Raw genomic sequence first — 21,768 nt, forward strand, 5'->3', positions numbered from 1 at the left:
TCAATCACAGAGTGTGCTGGAGAAAAACAAAATATAACTTATCTGAAGCTTCTTAATCGTTAAATTTTTGGATTTTACGCAAAGAGTCGATATCTATGATTTTTTACAGTTGCTATGGAAACCAGGAGAAATAACTATTATAGTCCGTTTTGAAAATCGCCCAAGAATCGATTTCATAATGTCGATAAAATTACCTTTCTAACAATACAAAATAACCATTGTTCTACCATAGGTAGGGGTATAGGAAAAAATATGGGCTTAAACCGCTGGACTAATAGCTAATATTTTGGTAAAGGAGAATACAAATACAACATATGTATTTATCAAATTATAAATCATATCCTCTGGTGCACTTATATTTAGGCTAGCGGTTTAAGCCCATATTTTTTCCAATACCCCTACCTATGGTACTCTACAGAAAGTTGGTCTCGACATGGCTAAATGTGCACGCTTCAGTTGCGTGTCTCTGATTTCTGACTACCCCGCACTTTCTTTGAGTCGATAAATAGCCATGGCACGTGCAATTCTCTACAAATATATCAACTATTACAGCCGTAAAAAATCTATTTTTGACGATTTTGAATAGCAGTAAAATTTAGCTTCTTGGTTATTACAGCAGCTTTAGAAATTATGTTTGTTTTATTTTTTACATTGCTTTATCATTAACTGTACCGTTAAGAGCGGCATCTTTTGGTTTCGTACAAATAATATCTCTGAATCACTTTCAGTAGCAGGAACATGATACTATCAGTAGTTTCATTTTACTTTTACAAGTTTCTTAAAACAATTGTTGAGTTGCCTAAAGTGCTTATTTCTAAATTCAATTTCTTGTTCTAGCTTTCTGTTATGTTTCGTAAAAAAGTAGTCTTGATTATCCCGACCTGTCGATCAGACGTAGAATGGTCGATAGACTGGTTAAGCGAGACTAATTTCAAAACAAGGGCACATAACCTATCTTTTACTCAAAAGTGTCTGGATGTTATGGACAACACTTGGAACCAGTTTTCAGTCTATTAAGTACAACATGGTCGTTTATTTAGTGACTATAATTGTGTGAAACTGATTTGAGGCTTGGCATATCTATATATATATTTGTGACTGTCGTTTGTCTGTCTGTCTGTCTGTCTGTTCGGGGTTGGCGGCTACACTAGGTCTGCCCCGAGTCTGAAATTTGGGGTATAGGGGTAGCTTGGACGGGGGAGTAACATAGGCCAGGTGGCGTTAGTCTACCACTTCCGGTTTCAGAGTTATGACCCCCGAGCGAAGCCGGTCTGTTCGGGGTTGGCGGCTACACGAGGTCTGCCCCGAGTCTGAAATTTGGGGTATAGGGGTAGCTCGGACTGGGGAGTAACATAGGCCAGGTGGTGTTAGTCTACCACTTCTGGTTTCGGAGTTATGACCCCCGAACGAAGCCGGGTATCCTGCTAGTATATATATATTTGGAGATATTTATTTATGGTGGGTCACCCTACCTATGGTAGAACAAAGGTGATTTGGTATGGTTGGAAAGGTAATTTTATCGACATTATGAAATCGGTTCTTGGGCGATTTTCAGAACGGGCTATACTAGTTATTTCTCCTGGTTTCCATAGCAACTGTAAAAAAATCATAGATATCGACTCTATGCGTAAAATCCAACTATTTAACGATTAAGAAGCATCAGATGAGCTATATTTTGCGTTTTTCTCAAACACACTTTGTGATTTAAATAAAAAAAATCGCAAATAGCACAAGCAATATCATTTTATGACCAGTAATTAGCCCCTTAGAGCTACCGATCTTGTTATTGTTGTTCTTGTAGGTGGCAATTTTCGAAAAAAATGAAGGCTCCGTCAATTCATGTACAATTGACATAAAACTAGGCATGATGGTTCCTTTGACAATTGCGCCTCAACTGACCATTTTCGCTTTTCGATATGATGTCATAAATCCAAGACGACGTCATACTCAGTTTCTGGCCCATAGTACACTACTATTTGTTATATTATTATATGGTTGCACAAACACAGCGGGGCCGTAGGCCTTGCATTGTATATTTATTCCGTAATATGCTCTACTGATTCAAGTTAGTACATGTGATATTTTTAAAATAACGGTGCGCGATTTGAATTTTTCTGAAAATATCAATTTTCCCATGGCCTAATCCACGCCAATGTGTACTAAAATTGATTATTTAGCATTTAATTTAGAAAACAAAATCAATATAATTATCAACCCTAGCTTTTCTACCGGCTTGTATTCAATCGGATTATAAAGAGAACCATCATTTAGATTTCACGAACACCTTAAGATGGCGGCGGACGTCACCTGACAACAATCAGACTACCGTAGATTACAACTTCCAAGAAATATAAACCTGTATTGTACGCAGATTATGTCAAGCAAAAGAAGCAAAATGTACCATTTGCATGGGATTTCGCTTCATCATATGTTGGTCAATACCATGAATGCCATTTAACCATTTTTGGACTGATAACCATTTTAGAAATTCATTATATCTGTATGTTGCCATTCTTCGGAAAAAAGTTGAATTAGTAACTGGTGATACTTAAAAATCGTTTTACACATTAACTTATAATGATCTCTGTAATAAATTTCACAAGGAACAAAACACGTGCCTGTTGTAGGCCTACCCTTGACGAATTGCGTTTCATTATTGCTATACGTCAACGGACACATTGCCAGCCACTCTTCCTCGAACAGATGACGTCTTACAATTACACACCACACATACATGGTGGCACACCATGAGGCGAAACCTAATATCCCTTGTCCAATTGATCATGGGCGGCGAAGAAATGGTGCTGGTATAAGTAGTACCTGCTTTATTTGAGCTACATTCGCCCTAGCGCCGATCAGAGCAGACAGTTCGAGTTGGTCGCAACTTGCTACACACTGGAAGATACGACCGAGCCCTTCCGCCGAGAAAAACAAGTCAGGCCTCGCTCTTCATCGACGCTTTATATAACAGTTTTCCATATGCAGACACTGTACATGTTATGCCCAATGCTGCAATGGCAATATATCAAATGATGATATTTAAAACTGATTTTTGGGTTATATTTACACATTTGAATATCATTGTAGTATTTAGAACATTTGGAATTTCATAAAATAACAAAACGACCACGATTTTAAGTTTCTTGGTGGACTCTTTATATGGAATAAACCATATTTTATTACTGTCTAAATATAATAAATATATTAATCCGTTGCAATGGATTATTCAAACTCAAAATCTGTGTTTTTAAAATAAGGATTCTGAAATTTAATTAACAAATTACCCTTTAATTGGTACTCTCATGACAATAGGATAGCAATGACGTCACTATTACATCACAATTACGTCATATATGCAAATTTAGAAGTTTTGACCAAAAATATGACCTGGTCACCCATTACTCTTTCAGAAGATAGTAAATTATTTTCAAGTTTTTTCAGCACCAAAGAATAAGAACCAAAAATCTATCCCTACCCCCATCAAATTTATTATCGTTAAAGAAACCCTGACCATTGGTAAAAGTGCAAAAAAATATATTGGGCCATGTTGAAAATTTGCCTAAGAACTAGATTTGAGTTCTGGTGATGTGACCCTTTAAAAAAACATCCAAGCTCTTTTGTTCTACCTCGGGTAGGGGTATCTCGCCATCGTGCTGTTTAAACCACAGACTACTTCACCACCTTGTAATGTGGAATACAGAAAATTCAGAAATATCAATAAAGATAAATTTAATGAGGTGGTGCTAACTCTTTCCATCTCATCCAATAGAACTCTCGAAGAACTTGTCAATAATTACAATAAGCTCATTAATAACATTATTGATGCCCACGCTCCTAAGAAGACACGAAGAATAGTCATAAAACCCGAAAACCCCTGGTTCTGTGATACAATTCGGGATGCCAGGAAAGTCAGGAGAAAAGCTGAACGCACCGGGTGAGGACGGGTCTATATGTCCACAAACAAATCTACATAACTGAAATAAAATCTGTAGCAAAGTTAGTTGAATCTAAAAAAACAGAGTACTACAATACTGATCAAAAGAAATTATTTAATTTATCAAATGATTTACTGAACTCAAAAACAGAACAAACTCTACCAGATCATGAATCACTATCCAACTTTGCTGATAAATTTGCGACATATTTTAATCAAACCAGCGGCTGCCAGGCAGGATACGCCCACATTTTCGAGAGATGGATAGAGAACAAGCTAAAACGAAAGTGATTTTTCTTACAATCAAGGGCCATAATTCAGGAAATTACAATTCAATATGTGCAAATATCAAAAGGAAACGAGATCTTTGGGTTATAAACTTACATTTCAATATCACAACCTTGATATACCATATTTTTTACGCTATTAGAGAACGAGTTGGGGCCATTTTGTCTGTCAGTTTTGGGCCGATTTTCACAAAATTCAATCTCAGCCGTCCTTAGGGTGTAACGGTGATAGGATTTTTAAAATCGGATAAAAATTATGACCTCTATAGGGTCCACAAGCTAAAAACGTGATTTTTCGTACAATCAGGGGCCATAATCCAGGAAGTTACGGTCCGATATGCGCAAATATCGACAGCAACTGAGATCTTTGGGTTATAAACTTACATTTCAAGTTTCAACAAAATTGGATAAAAAATTGTGACCTCTATAGGGTCCACAACCTTGATATACCATATTTTTATGCTATTTGAAAACAAACGGCGGCCATTTTGTCTGTCAGTTTTGGGCCGATTTTCACGAAATTCAAACTCAGCCATCCTTAGGGTTTAACAGTGATATAATAATACATTTTTTTAAATCGGATAAAAATTATGACCTGTATAGGGTCCACAACCGTGATATACCATATTTTTACACTATTTGTGTACGAGGGGCGGCCATTTTGTCTGTCAGTTTTGGGCCGATTTTCACGAAATTCGAACTCAGTCTTCCTTAGTATGTAACGGTGATATAATAATAGGTTTTTATAAATCGGATAAAAATTATGACCTCTATAGAGTCCACAAGCTCAGAAGCTATTTTACGTATAATCAGGGGTCATAATTCAGGAAGTTACATTCCGATATGCACGAATATCGAAAGGAACTGAGATCTTTGGTTTATTAACTTAAATTTCAAGTTTCAACAAAATTAGATAAAAATTGTGACCTCTACAGTGTTCACAAGCTAAAAACTTGATATTTCGTACAATCAGGGGCCATAATGGTTTGGATTGTTCGTACTTGGTTTTATTTTATTTATGCCAATATCAAAAGGAACTGAGATCTTAGGGTGATAAACCTATATTTCAAGTTTCATTGAAATCAGATAAAAATTGTGACCTGTAGACTGTTCACAAACAATTGTGGACGGACAAAGGCGACAACAATATACGTCCACATGAAAATATGGGCGTATAAAAATTGTGCAAATTAGAGATGATATCATCACAAAGACCTCCCTTATTGACCAAACCCAATGTCCGTCTTACAAAGTTCCCACTCTACATCTGCTAGCAGAATTTACACCATACAGCTTAGATGAACTTACAAGTGTGGTGCTTAAAACCAAGAAGAAGTCTTGCCAGTTAGACCCACTTCCAACATGGCTTCTAAAAGACAATTTGGATGCTTTTCTACCAATCCTTTTAATTATTGTCAACAAGTCACTTCTAGACAGAGTCTTTTCAAGTACCCTGAAGCAAGCCATGATCACACCTCTGATCAAAAAACCATCCTTAGATGCTGATCTACTGAAGAACTACAGGCCAGTGAGTAACCTGAGCTACATATCAAAACTCATTGAGAAATGTGTGCTACAGCGTCTGAACGTGCATATTCGTCAGAGTGCTCTTGATAATCCTCTTCAATCGGCTTACAAGCAATTCCATAGTACGGAAACTGCTCTCATAAAAATTGTTGATGATATCCACAAGTGCATTGATCAACAACAGAGCGTATTGCTGATTTTGCTGGACCTATCCGCTGCATTTGATACTCTCGACATCAGTGATCTCCTAGACACACTATGGGTTGAAATTGGCTTGCGTAACAATGTGTTCAACTGAGAGGGGAGTTTTGAGTGGGGTCCCCCCAAGAAAATTATCCGTCATTTCCTTGCATCTGTAGCCATTCCAAGAGCTATTTGGCTGATATTTTCGTCTATGTAAACGTTCGGAAATCGTTGAAAAAGAGCCTTAAAATCAAGCAAAAAAGCCAGTTGAACATGCGACTCGAAAATTGTCAAGGCGAGTGAGGCATTATGATGGGAAAAAAGGCAAATCTATTCCCTAGCCACTTCACTATTTAAGCCTTGTAACTTGTACTGTCCACACATGAAACAATGCTACACCAAGTTGCACTCATGCGCGTCGGTGATGGGCATGAGTGTATACGCCGCCAATTCCACAAGATGCTATCATTGATGTCTGTCTATAGTCACTCTATAGGATTAGGGCAACGTCAGCTAAACAAGAATTCGTTTGAAAGTTGAAGCATTAATTAGACCAGACTGGTGTGTTTGAGTCGATGGTTTGAGTCATTTGGGATCCCTGCAACGGGTTGGGAACGGACATATTTGGGTCTGAGAAAAGGCACTTTCACCAGTAAAAAAGGGCCTCTGGATCTTACTAAACCAACAGAAGGCAAGCTGTGTGCATTAATGGGATTTGCTCAGACTTTGTTTCAATGATCTGCGGAGTGCCTCAAGGATCTTATTTATAATATTCACAAGACCACTTAATGCAACAGTCCCGAAATATGGACTTTGTGTCCACTTGTTCGCAGACGATACACAGTTATACATCAGCTTTGATCATTCATCTGGAACTACCATTGTGCATGATGTCGAGAAATTCACAACTGGATGACTCTTCATTTTTTAAAATTAAATCCAGAAAAGACTGAAGTTCTTTACATCGGTACAAAACAACAACTCAACAAAGTAAAAAGGGGGAGCCTTTCGATTGCTGGGGAGTTAATTCAACCAACATACAAGGCAAAGAACATCGGTGCTATCATTGATTCCACGCTAACTTTTGAGACCCACATCAAATCCATCTGTTCTTCAGCTTTTTACCAGATTTACAAATTAGCAAAGATAAAGAAGTATCTAACATGTGAAAATCTAAAAATACTCGTTCATGCTTTGATCTCTTCAAGGCTGGACTACCATAATGCTTTATTGTATGGTCTACAAATTAAAAGCCCGGTTGAAAGACATTATTCACAGTGTCTTTTCGTCTAAATCAGGTACTGCTAGATATCAATATTTAGTTGTAAATTACAATTCTACATATTTCGTTAAGAATCACAGTGATTCCAAAAACAAATTCACGGCCATCAAGATAATTCAGATGTTGGATTTTTTAATTGATAACATCTTTGTTGAATTTGGAGTGGAAATTCAAAAAGGATACTTGCGCACTAAACTTATTAAAACCTTTAAAAAGTTTTATGGCCGTCATATTGATTTGATTGGTAAATATAACTTGTCTCTCTCGGCTATTATTCTAGATATATTTAATTGACACGTATTCTATTACTATCTACCTGATAATGTCAACTACATCGTTAACACAGTTCATCGCGTGCATTTTGCATACCGATAGTTCACTGGCCAATCACGCTATTTTACCGACATTTCGCCTAATAGTTTGGATGCAGCTATGACGGGTGGGTGCCAGGCAGGGTAAGCTTACTCTTCCGGACACCTGTTACCACTGTTTGTCGTGTATTTTGTACACGGTGAGCAGTCCATTTGCTGATTACATTATTTTGCCTATACCGTTTGTTTTGGGAACACAACCGGTGTAGGCTGTCATTGATAGTCCATTGGCCAATCACGCTATTTTACCGAGATTTCGCCTAATATTTAATTGACACATATTCTATTACTATCTCCCTGATAATGTCAACTATATCATTAACACAGTTCATCGCGTGCATTTTGCATACCGATAGTTCACTGGCCAATCACGCTATTTTACCGACATTTCGCCTAATAGTTTGGATGCAGCTATGACGGGTGGGTGCCAGGCAGGGTAAGCTTACTCTTCCGGACACCTGTTACCACTGTTTGTCGTGTATTTTGTACACGGTGAGCAGTCCATTTGCTGATTACACTATTTTGCCTATACCGTTTGTTTTGGGAACACAACCGGTGTAGGCTGTCATTGATAGTCCATTGGCCAATCACGCTATTTTACCGAGATTTCGCCTAATAGTTTGGATGCAGCTATGGCGGGTGTGGCGCCAGGCAGGGTAAGCTTACTCTTCCAGACACCTGTTACCACTGTAAATCGAATAATAATTGCCACTTTTATAGACCAAAAACCATTTTTTGGTATCTGTATGATCATATGGGTTCAATCTATTTGTTGATTGGAATCAAATATCATAATTTTGAATAAAATATCTGTTTTGAACGCTAAAAATACAGTTTTTGCCAAAATGACGTTACTTCCGGTGACAGTAAAAGTGTTAAATTACTTGTATGAAATCGTAAATGGCATTAGGTATCACACACTGGAAATTTTATGAAAATCGAAAAATAATTGACACTTTCATGGACCAAAAACCTTGAAAAGTTACCTGTTGAAAATCGTCTATTTCTCCGCAACTGAACAAGTTAGAAATGAAATGAAATGAAATGGGGTTTAATGTCGGAAACCATTTTGTGATATCTATATGATCGTATGGGTTCATTCTATTAGTTGATTGGAATCAAATTTTAAACAAATAACAAATACGACTCACATAAGCGTACGAGCTGGGGGGGCTGGGGACACCAAATGCTGGGAAAATTTGGGCACACAATTGTACTTTGTAAAAGTTGTATAAAAAAATATTGTGTCCTTGAATGCGTCCAATTTAACAGCGAATTTAAATTCAGAGTGTCTATAGTTAGGCAATTAAATAGAAATCTTAAGACTCGAACCCTCTATTGTTTGGAGTACAGTAAGCCACGAATTACAGTTACATTAACAACTGTTTTTAGTTGTGTATATTACAAGTAAATAAAATTTAGTTCTCTTTTATTGATGATTTAGAAATTAAGAACTTATTCATCGCAAAAGAGATATTATGATTATTATGTAACATACTAAGAACCTAACTACATTTTTGGGGCACCAACCACCACTGCCCCCCCCCCCCCAGTAAAAAATTTCCCCGTACGCCTATGACGACTCATTTGAATAAATTACTGGTCTTGAAGGCTATAAATACAATTTTTGCCCAAATTACGTCATTTCCGGTGACATTAAAAATGTTAAATTGGTTTGACCTAGTCAAAATTGACATTACGCATCAAATGGTGTCACTTTTATGAAAATCGAATACCAATTGACTCTTTTACAGGCAAACTAGCGTAAAAAGTGATTCATGCAAAATTGCCCATTTCTAGGCAACTGCTCATATTACAAACTAATTTTCACATACATTCTCTTCGTAAGAATTATTGCTACTAGTTTATGAAAGTTGCGATGAAATATGAAAAGCCTGAATGGGTTGTGAATAGTTCATTTTTTCACCTTTTTTCACCTTTAAATCCAAATGATCCGAAAACGAAATAAAAATTTTAAAATATGAGCGCGATGATTTCTGCACCTTAACAGGGCACAAACTTTCAGTCATACCAGATTTGAAAAAAATAATATTTCCTTTAAAAAAGTGGGACTGAACTGTCAAAATTGCAGTTTTTGCTAAATTTACATCACTTCCGTTGCCGAAAGGCAACTTTACCGGTAACAAAAAAAATGACATTTTGGACCACGGAGCATATGAAATTTCTTTTATACAAATCAAACAATAAATAATTAATCCAGGACTGAAAAACTCAATTAGCCAATGGGGCCCAAGGAAAAATACGGTGACAAAAAATGTTGCAATTTTGGGTCAAATCAGTTACTCTTTAACCCTTGGTAAAATACCACATAAAAATATTAATTAATAAAAAAGTTTTTCGTAAAAATTTAAATTTTCAAAATTTAGCAGCTAATATCTCCGAAGATTCGTCGAAAATAAAAATCTAAAGAACTGTAACTATGTGCCTTGTCTCCAGCTATGTCAACATATATCAAATATTACAATCAGCAAAATTTCGAAAAACGACAACTTCAGTGATTTTGGACATTTCGCATTGTCGCAGAACGTTAGAAATAGCTTTAAAATTTAAGTCAAACCCACTTTCCCAGTAAAACCAAAGACATCGAATCAATCCGACAAGTAGTTTCTGAGATATGCTCAAATGGAAAAATAATAATAAGAATAATAAGAACTAGATCTGATAAGCAGATATGAAAGCTTTCATATTCACAATCACTTCCTGTCACATGTCAAGGGTCATATAAAGAATCTCAACAAGATAAAAAAAAAACAGTTAAAATCGGTCAAAAACTAGCGAATTTAATGCGTTTTTTCAATCGTAAACAACTCTGACGGCACGAAAAACGTCAAAGGCAAAATTCGGAATTGTGACATTTTCAAATACAATAAATTGGACCCTGATCCCGGCTATCCAGAAATAGGAGACGTATTCTCCAAACTACGGCCTATTCTTTTCATTTTCATGTCCGTTATCGTCGATTTTTCACTTTTTCTCATATTCAGTTCAAAATGGTGACCATCAATTGACCTAAATCAAAATTCAAATCCGATAGATTTTTAGACATTCCTTCAAGGATTCAGAAAATGTAACTCCCATGTCTAGCCGTAAATTAACGAACGGCAGGAACCGTGTCAAGAACAAACGACCTGAACGAATGCAGGTATCGCCTTCAAATTTTCAGGGCACCTAGGTACCAACATGAAAAGTTCCTCGCCGGAATTTGGTAGTCATGGTACCTTTGGTTACAGCGTGGCACATGTGCGAAGTCAAAAGAAGTTGTGGTAGATTTTGGGTGGATTTCAGAGTGGTTTAGTGTGATTGGGTGGATCCGTGAGGTTGGGTGGATCTAAGATGACGGCCATAATACAAAAACAAGTGTTGAAGAATTTTTGCAACCGGGGTTGATTTTCACTGCACAGGCATCGTTCCGGTGGTCCGATTGCCTTCAAATTTGCACAGAATGTACCTTGGGATTCTAACTGAAAATATTGAAAATAGAAGAGTGTGGGCTTCCGAGAACGTTGAAAATAAATTCGAAGCCAACCCCCACCCATCAATGTTTTTTTGCTTAAAAAATTGCCGTATTTTATCGATTTTTTATTGTTCTTGATATCTGAGCATTTTCTCCTTTTAAAATGTGATAAATATCATTGCGGCGCGGCCAACGGCTAGAAATTTCAGAGATTTTGACCACCAGAAGGATGCCTCAGCAGTCAAAAAAGGTCAAAATAGGCGATTTCGGATTTTAGTGTCGCAGCAAACATGGTTCCGGTCAATTTAAAAAATTGTCTTTTAAGGATAATGTGTATAGTACTAATACCTATCACATACGAAGAGGCGATAAAATCCCTTTGGATTTGCAATTTCAAAATTAATTAAAACTAATATTAAATTCCGAAAATCGTTTTTTTTTGCTAAAACTCTTTTTTTTTATAATAGGATCAAAATGGGAGTAAATGGGTGTATTGTGTCCAAATTTCATGGTTTTCGGACGATCGGTATCGGTGTCGTGGCTAAATTAGACTTTTTTCCCCTTATAGAAGCAAACGACTTGAACGAATGCAGGTATCGCCTTGAAATTTTCAGGGAACCTAGGTACCAACATGAAAAGTTCCTTGCCGGAATTTGGTACTCATGCTACCTTTGGTTCCAGCGTAGTGCATGCGCGAAGTCAAAAACAGCTAAATACGTTGTTATGGTGGATTTTTAAAAAAAAAAAAAATGGTCCTATCTCTTCGGAACTTTGGCTACCTCCCCCCCATTTTTGACCTCGGGGCATACAAAAATGGTCTCAAAATTAAAGTTTGATCTCTATTTTTTGTTTAACTTTATGTAAACCCGGGAAAATGGCCGCCGCTTGCCCCCCATGGGTCGGGCCCTAAAATTTTTTTGGGGGAATTGTGCTTGGGACCATAGGCCAGGTACCCGGTGAGTGTCAAGTTGGTGTGCACGAAAGTAGGGATGTGACGCGCATGCGCACGCGTACACTCGAAAACATCCTTGTTGGCACGGAAAACATCAGAGACGAAATTCGAATTTTTGAAATATTCAAATACCAACATACGACCATGAGCCGGGCTATCATCCTGAAATGTATTAATTTCGGTAATAGGAGACAGATTCTCTAAGCCACGACCAATTGTGTATGTTTTCAAGCCCATTAATGTGGATTTTTCACTAATTTTCATTTTCAATTCAAAATGGCGTCCATTATTTGTCAGAAATCAAAATTCTAATTCCTACATTTTATGGGCTTTCCTTCAAGGATTCGGGAAATATAATTCCCTTGTTTGTAAGTAAAATATCAAAAAAGCCTCAGCGATATTTCACTTTTCAAGATGGTGGCACTTCCGGATTGGGCTACAAACTCCATTTTTTGTGTATGAATCAGTAGTGTCGTAGCTAGTACAGAAATTTTTTTTAAAGGCAACCTGACCTATATTTCGTCTATTTTTTGGAAAACATTGATCCTTAATTTCATCAAGGGGAGATAATTTTGAAAATTTCTAATGACATTTTTCAAGTCGCATCGGCAAGATCTACTTACATACTAAATTTCATGAAAATCGTGCAAATATTAAAGAAGTTGTCAAGTTGATCTCAACTTCCGGTTCAAAATCACAGCGACGAATTTTCGAAATTCGAAAATCTGAAATTGCAGATTTTAAGTAAATGTTTCAAGGTACCCCCACAAAAAAAGAATTAGTAAAATAGGTCAAATAGTTACAAAGTTACAGCAATGCAGGTAAAATGCATTCATTCGTAAAATTTGGTGATTTCGGATTCCAAAAACGATTTGAAAATATATTTAATCAACGTTCACTCTCCATTTTTGGGGGGGTAGGTCAAAGTTTCAGAAAGATCCTATGGTTAGATTCTGAGAAATCCGATTTGCAGAAAGTACACAAAAAAAAAAAAAAAAAATAATAATAATCTTAACAAAAACAATAAGCTTTCATATGTAATACATATGAAAGCTTAATAATAAGAATAATAATCCGAACAAAAACAATAATGTTTCACACAACCTACACAGTGTGAAACCCTAATGAAAACTGTGGACATGCATGGTGTAAATTGTAATGCAGACTTGACGAAACCATGTTTATTTTATTAATTGAGCAAAGTGAACATGATCGAATGTCCAGATCTATAAAGTGTTCTGCTAAATTTTGAACGTTGCTCCTCGTAGTTCATATGAAATGGGGTTTAACGTCCTACTCTTCTGCACCTAACCAGGGCTAATTGAAGACGGGCATACACCATACAGTGTGCTATGAGGGAAATTTTGCCCGGGCAGCGGCGCTACGGCCTCCTCAAGTATCGAATTCCAACTGCCAAGGGATCTTTTACGTGCACACCAATGTGTACACGGGACCTCGGTTTTTCGTCCCATCCGAACGACTAGGCAGCTGTCCTTGTCAGACCCTCCGTTCTGCATCACTGACAAGGGGAAACCACGCCGGAAAATCGAGATGAACTTTCTCGGCCAATGCAGGGATCGAACACCCGATCTCCAGGCTAGCGAGCCAGCGCCTAACCCACTTAGCCACGTGATCCCCCTGAAATGAAAGGAATGCTTGATTGACAGATAACTATAACATCATCCAGATGATAACGGGTGATAAATAAATAAATAATACTTCTATCATTTACCAATAGAATAATATCTGATGCCGATGGGAAATATTTTAAAAAAAAGGAAAATATAAACAGGGCAAGCAAGGCCTTAGTAGGCCTATATGGTTTTAAATTTCCACGATCTGGTGTCTGATTTTTCTTTGGTTGGAAAATACAGTGGTATATTAAATTTTACAAAAAAAATAAGACTAACTTAATGAGATTTTAGTAGTAGCATCGATTAAAAAAAATATCAGGCCTAATTTATTTACAAAATTTGACTGGGAATGAAGTTTTCACGACTTTGTCCTTAATATTATTAACCATATTTTAACTAGTTCGGGGGTTTAAGCAGGTTTTCTGAAGAAAAAAAAAGAAACATAAACTGATATTGCAAGAATCTTTCAATTTATTCTGTACATCTGTGTAGACAATGTCAGCCTAATTAATTAAATCCAAGGGAGTAAAACTAACCGATAACAAAGCAACTACTGGCCAGTGAGTGCATGTCTGTGACTAAACACTCCACTCCAATAAGCAGACTTACTCCCCGCGATATTTTTCGTACAATGCCAAATGTGTATGTATATATAATATGCGCAATTTCCATAATAATTAAATATACATTAATTTGGAAGTTCGCTAAGCACACAGACATTGTAATTATTACATAATGAAAGTATCAGTACTAATAAATTAAGTGAATGGATCCGCCCGGTTTCCGGCCTCAAGCTTCGAGTGTTCAATGTCTTCTCGTCGTGTTTATTTTACACTGTTTTCATGATTATACTATTTCTATTAGATCACTTGTAACTTATCATGCCTATAACTTATGAAATGATAATCCACTCCCTTTTCGCCTGACATTGAATTAACCAAAACAACAACAACTCTCCGGCATGTTGGTATATGCCAATGTAGGCTAAATCTTCCCGGTTGTAAAATGGCTGCCAACCTCCATAGTCGGAACGTGATCACTTGACCACCATACACTCTAGTTAATATATATGTTACAGTCAATCTGTGTAATCAGTCATTTCGCGTAATGATTAAACGAATCAGTCATTTCATGAAGAGCCTGTGAGCACCAGGCAATACGTGTAATGACTGAAAATTCCAGACTTTACATGAAATGACTAAAATTCCTACTCTTTTTTACACATAATGCCTGATTGCAGATTTTGCAAATCAGGCAATATGTGTAGGCCTAACACATAAAATTACAACATAAACTTTAAAAAAAAATAATTTAATATTGATTTTTAGTTTTTATTTCGCTTTCCAGGGCATTAGGTCTGTAGAATGGATGTTTTTATTGAAATTTAATGAACTTTTAAGTTTAAATCATGCCCTTCTAAAAACCTGTTTTTAGTTTGCCATTTTAATAGATGAATGATATGATTTCAATCTGAAGGAATCACTATAAATTCCAGAGTAAATAATACTCACTGATTTAATTAACCGGCCTTTAGGGGACCATTGAAGGTTTGTTGGGTCTTTGTTCTTGTGGTATATCTGGCCCTAAATACCACATAATTAATAAAGACTCAGACAAGCACATGGTGTTTCAATGATGGCGGCTTTATTGCAACTGCATGTTCAAAGCAGACGTGTAACTAATGACAATAATGTAGACATGCGCATGATGCAACACAATATACAAGTGTCAATATACAATTTAACTAAATTGATACTTTATACTTTAAATTTCCTTTGTTAGTATCATTTAGTGTTTACTTTAGACCTGCAAAACAAAAGAACACATTGAAAACTTTTTAGAACAACACAGTCCTATAAAACACATCCAAACAATAAGTTCATAGTTTCAGTTTCTGTGGACTATGTCTTGGTCTTGAAGAACGTCTTGGTTTGGCTATTGCTGCATTAGGTTGTTGATGTTCAGCAACATTATCATTAGGTCGATTAATATCTGGAACAGGCCACATGTAATCATCAGTTCTATTACGTTTCGGCGCATCAGTTTTAGTTGTAACCATTTCTGGAATTTTACGATCGATCGCATGTGACGGTAACAAATGATCAACATGAACATATCTGATTTTACCATTAACTCTAACTAAAAAAGTTTGTAACCCGAGTTTTCTCGTAATTTTAGTAGGAATCCATTTAACTACTCCTTCGCGATTATTTTTAATGTAGACAAGTTGTCCTTCATGAAACTCGCGATCTTTAACTTTAACATTGTGCGCTTTAATTTGACTTTCTTGTTTAGACTCAACTGTTTTATGCATGACTGGTTTTAACATACAAAATCTAGTTCTCAGTTGCCTCTTAAACAGTTCGGCTGGAGCTACTCCTGTAACACTGTGTGGAGAAACTCTATACATCAATAAAAAGTTATCTAACTTTCCTTGCAACGATTCCTTTGTATTAGTATTACTTTGAAGTACTTGCTTTAACAAGGACTGTTTCACTGTTTGCACAGAACGTTTGGCAGCACCATTTGATGCGGGATGGTACGGCGGTGTACATATGTGACGAATACCATTATATAGCCTATCATAAACTGTTCGAATTCTGCACTTTTAAACTGGAATACCGTATGACGAAAACAGAGTACGTAATACTTCTATCGTTTTAGCAGAAGTTGTTGAAGGCATGTTAAAAACTTCTAACCATTTAGAATGACTATCAAGTAATTTTGTTTCTGAAACTCGGCATAATCAATATGTAAATGCTGCCAAATACGGCTTGGTCATTTCCACGGTAAAAATGGTGATGACGGAGGGCTTTTACGTACAGATACACACACTTAACAACCGCGAACCTTTTTCTCTATATCGTTGTCAAGATTAGGCCACCATAAATAACTGCGTGCAAGAGATTTCATACGGCACATCCCAGGATGTACTTTGTGTAAATCATCTAAAAGTCTCTGCTGAAACTTGCCAGGAATTATAACAGGCATACCCCACAGAATACAGTTCTGATCGGTACTAAGTTCATTTCTGCGAATGAAATAGGGCTTTAACTCAGGGTCTTCTATAAAACTAAACCACCCAGTTTTAACATACTCTAAAACTTTACACAAGACTCTGTCCTTTCGTGTAGCCTCACTAATTTGATGACTGTTTTTCGGTAATTCATTTACATATGAAAAATAAAACAAGTCCGACTCCGATGAATCGTCCTGAACAACCTCCAAAGGATTAGGCGAAAGTGCGTCTGCATTACCGTGTTCAACAGATGATCTGTATACGATTTGATATTGATATATGCTGATTAAATCAATGCCCATCTTTGTAAGCGCGCAGCTGCAAGAGTAGGTACAGCTGTATAAGGACCTAAAATAGTTGTAAGTGGTTTATGATCAGTCTCCAATATGAACGTCCGGCCATAAAGATATTGATGAAACTTTTTTTTTGCCATATATAATTGAAAGCGCTTCTTTCTCCAGTTGTGAATAGTTTCTTTCCATCGGATTCAAAGTTCTCGATGCAAAAGCAATCGGTTACTCGTTGCCTTCTTTATCAACATGAGAAATAACACTACCTAACCCATACAATGACGCATCGCAAGGGATTTTAAGCAGTTTATTCACGCCATAATGAACTAATAACTTGGTATCTGTCAACTTCTGTTTACAGATCATAAAAGCTTTATCGCATTCCTCTGACCAGAACCAAGGAGTATCTTTCTGCAAAAGTTCATGCAAGGGGTTTTGCATGGTTGATAAGTTGGGTAGAAATTTCCCATAATAATTAATAAGTCCAAGAAATGACTAACTCTGAAACGTTTGTAGGCACTGGCGCATTATTAATCGCCTCCACTTTTTCAGCTAGTGGATGAATACCATTACTATCCACTTTATAGAGAGAGAGGAGAGATATGGGGTTTCACGTCCACTCGACACAACTAGGTCATTTCGGGACTAACATATGGTTTAATTTTATTTCAATAATTTGCTTGCGCATAGGGGTCTTCAGCAGTGGGAGGAAATTACACCACTACTTTCCAATCGATCCAGTTCCCTTTCCCCCGTCTCTTTAAGCGTGTATGGTATCGGTCGCGGTTTATAAAATATTGGTGTCGCCGTGTCTTTCAGACGTATATTAGCCTTGTGACCTTTAATTACTCCAAAACCTTCTGCAAAAACCGTAGGAAACTTCTTAATCCAAGGTTGAATATCAAACTCAGCTTGTACTCTAAAAATATTCGACCAATTCAGCTTCAGTTTTTGTAACCAGTTTCTTCCTATAAGTGCTGCCAGGTTAGCACCTTTAACTACGACAACTGGCAAAACAACTGTCTGATTATTTTATACGTAACTGTCACTTCCAATTCACCCATCAAATTCAAAACTTCTCCCGAGTATGTCTTTAAAACTCTCACCAAAGTAAATGGACCATAACCCAAATTCTTCGGCTGGTAGATTATTTGTAGAAAACTGACGTTTTATTCTGATTACCGCTGTAACCACCTGTACTATAGTCCTTTCCGATAATTCAGTTGTCTCCCCCTAGACGGAAGCCATATTTTGGTATTGTGCGCATGCCCATCGACGACTCGCTACTTCCGTGGACTATCGTCAAGCTAGCAACCACATAACAACAAGTAGTGGCCGCCAGTCTTACAAGTTTCCAAATTCTAAGAAAAGTGTTACTCTTTGATTCTTGCGTTATGCCTGCAAAATCTCGAAAGTATTGCTGCATTTGCAGTAATTTTCGTAGAAAGTTAGTCGATGGAAAGACTATTTCGTTGCACAGATTCCCGGTAAACGAGAAGGTTAAACGAACTTGGATACAAAGATGTCGCCTGATCCGTTCCGACTTCAAGCTGACAAATAATACTCTGCTGTGCTCCGATCATTTTGCCGACAGAAATGGACCGAGTCCATTGTTCGCCATCCCATCTGTGTTCCCAACGAAGATTTTTAAAATCACGGTGAGTCTTCATATATTATTCAATGGGGTTCACTTCTTGATTGTATTTTTTTGTTATAAATTATATTGGCAGGACACGGTGTCGCAGAATTTTTTTTTTTTTAATTTTTTTTAGAACACCAATTATCAAATTTCTCGCATACATGCTCTTAGTTCAATTTAACCATCATAATTTGGAATTAATTTCTATATGACATTACCATATGGTAAAATAAAAATATTATAAATTTGTTAATGTATTAATTATTTGTCTGGCGTTTGCTTTCTTTTCAAACATGTCGAGGATAGCCTATGCACGTGACTGGTAATACATGGTTGTAATTATTTTTTTCAGAAGCTGAATGAGAATTTTGTGGAGAAAGACTTAGACGAAGACGTGGTTGATTTGAATGTTAGTCCCAGTAACACAACAGACGGGGATGACTTATCAACAGAAAGCTCATTTTTGACATCGCCATCAGACTCAATGTTAGACATTTCACTAAAGTTCCATGATTATGTGAATCCAATGCATGCCCCACAGGTATCGGTTATTCGTCATCAACTGACACAGAGTGTACCAAACACAAAAAATTTTGCAACCCAAACTGAAGGTTCAGCGGCTGTTCATCTTCTTGTCGACAGATCAACGCAAACAGAAAACTCAACGTGTGATTTTTCGGTGCAAGTGTCCTCACCACAGCTTACATATGATGATGTTTGTTCAGAAGATAGCAAAGTGTTTTTCTACACAGGAATCCCTGATAAAAAGACATTTGATGCCATATTTGATGAATTGAAGGATGACGCAGAAACCAAAACCTCCCGGAAAACTCCATGTAAAGTACCCACCACCAGTGGACGACCCAGAGCCTTACGATTAATTGATGAGTTTTTTCTTGTTATGATGAGGCTGAGATTGGGGCTTCTAATAGAAGATCTGGCAGAAAGGTTTTGTATTTCTAAAACAACATGTGGTGATATTTTCAATCGGTGGATTGATTATCTGGACAATCAGCTATCTTTTTTGGTCCAATGGACAGACAAAGAATGTATTGAGCAGAACATGCCTGAAGTTTTTCAAAGGAAGTTTCCGACAACTCGAGTTGTGATCGATTGTACAGAAATCAGGACAGAAACACCAAGCTCGCTTCAGTTGAAGTCTCTATTATACAGTGACAACAAGTCCCACATGACATGGAAAGCATTAGTTGGTATAAGCCCAGTAGGTGTAGTAACATTCCTATCTGATTTATGGTGTGGAAGTGTTAGTGATAAACAGATCACAAAACAATCAGGAATACTGGAGTTATGTGAACCAGGTGATGGAATAATGGCTGACAAAGGTTTTACGATAGCTGACTTGACCACTCCCTTGGGGGTACATTTAATTATCCCCCCCTTTAGAGGTAAAAAGGCCCAATTTTCTAAAAGAGATGTACAGAAGACACGGGACATTGCAAATGCCAGGATTCATGTGGAGTGACAAATGGCAAGAATTAAAAATGTTAGAATTTTACAAGGCGTTATGCCAATCACTATGGCTCAGAATATTTCCATGGTGTGGAAATTATGTGCTCGACTTACAAACTTGCAACCACCCTTGGTGATAGACAATAACTTAACTCAGCAGAAGTGAAAAGGCTATTTTAGACTATTTGAGAACTGTACAGAAATGAGCGCTATCAAAAACTGTCCAATGGTGTTACATAAGTGTAATATTCAGAACAGACTACCAGCTTTAAATGTTTTAAAAATGTTATTTATTTGTTATCAGTGCTTTCATCTACAGCAATTCTATAAAAATAAAGACCTGATCTAATTTGATATATTTTTTTTCTCTCTCTCATATATTTTATAAGGAAAGTTACATGACGGGGTGGCAAGGTTAGGCGGTGCATCAGCCACATCAGCAGGCAAGGGGACACTGTTGTACTAGGAGTAAAAAAAATGATATGACATGACGTCGCAAATACAGCCTTAAATCACAGATTATTTTAATGTCTTTGATTCATGAATAAAAAGAAACAATTTGCTGAGTAGGTAGGATTTCATTGATTTTAATACATAATTTTAATAACATGTAACAGTGATGGCTTTGGACAACTAATCTAGAGAATTAAGAATATTCTACCTGAACAATGGCAAACCTCTTAGCACACGAGATGAAAATAATTCGGGAAGAAGAGATTCTACATAAAACTTGTTTAGTTTTGTTAGTATTTCCGCCCAAAAATTTGGATCGAAAACTATTCTCTCAACCGAAATTTTCCCGCTGCATGTCCACACAACAAAATCACACCATTTTCTATTTGTGACAGCCATTTGCCCCTGAACTTGATGATAGTAAGTATGCCCTGTCTTCAGCACAACCTTTCCATCTTCATTTATTTTACAAAAGAAATGTGGGTCTTTAGCGCACTCTTGGGGTGGAAGCATTCTCCATTTCATGGAAGCAGGACACTTAATTTCAACAAGACCATATCCGGCTGATTTGCACAAGGAACACGGACAGTACACTAGCCCATCCGGGCTTGCCCCTAAATGCAGATATTTTGTGTTGACAAATAGCCCACAATCTTTGACGGAAAGACCCGGGTGAGATTTCCTCATTTGGGAAGTGTATGTCCGTCGAGCTGCCTTCTCGTGATTTCTTTCATAACTAAGAAAGGCAGAGTCATACAAACGGTACCCAGCAAGTCCTTCAGTATTGAATCTGGCGGTGTACAGACTTTCTGTTTCACAACCTTGCCAAAGTTAGAGGCTGTAATTCTCTCTTCCCTGGCAATTTTCCATTTAGAGCAGTCTGACTGTTGCCTAGTCAAGCATTCAATAACAGCACAGTCCTTTTCGGTAACTTTTAACTGTTCAAAATATTTGCTGAACATATCTTTACAGGTATGATTTTTTAAGTCCACAACATCTGAATATTGAAATGATATTGAGTGGAGTACAGGTAGTACAGGTACAGGGCGGCCAGTTCCATTCCCAGCTGGAAAGTTTGTCAGCCACCCAGCACTGGAATGGTTTTGTATTAATTTCTGACGAAATCTCTCTGTGTTCACTGAACATTGGCCTGTGTCCTGCATCTTGATAGGTTTCACTGAGGGGGGCTGACCTTTAAAAGAATACTTTTGAAATTTCATCTCCTGTGCTTTTTTGGGACTGAGTTTTCTCT

The 21,768-nt window shown here is 37.1% G+C and overlaps 1 protein-coding gene across 1 annotated transcript; it reads left to right on the forward strand.

The window, feature by feature from the left end:
• Positions 1-1,498: 1,498 nt before the first annotated feature.
• On the forward strand, positions 1,499-21,494 carry LOC126812608 (uncharacterized). The gene is made up of 4 exons (XM_056099169.1): positions 1,499-1,510; positions 18,505-18,612; positions 19,294-19,491; positions 21,489-21,494. Exons 1-4 carry the CDS (start codon positions 1,499-1,501, stop codon positions 21,492-21,494), a joined length of 324 nt encoding a protein of 107 aa, XP_055955144.1.
• Positions 21,495-21,768: the final 274 nt, after the last annotated feature.

This window comes from Patella vulgata, chromosome 2 (assembly GCF_932274485.2).
Source record: "Patella vulgata chromosome 2, xgPatVulg1.2, whole genome shotgun sequence".
Taxonomy (NCBI): Eukaryota; Metazoa; Mollusca; class Gastropoda; family Patellidae; genus Patella; species Patella vulgata.

Excerpts from the sequence above, each read along its gene's own strand:
- LOC126812608 (XM_056099169.1), top strand. Across the intron at positions 18,613-19,293 it reads CGAAGATTTTTAAAATCACG|CTTACATATGATGATGTTTG; the intron begins GTGAGTCTTCAT and ends TCCTCACCACAG.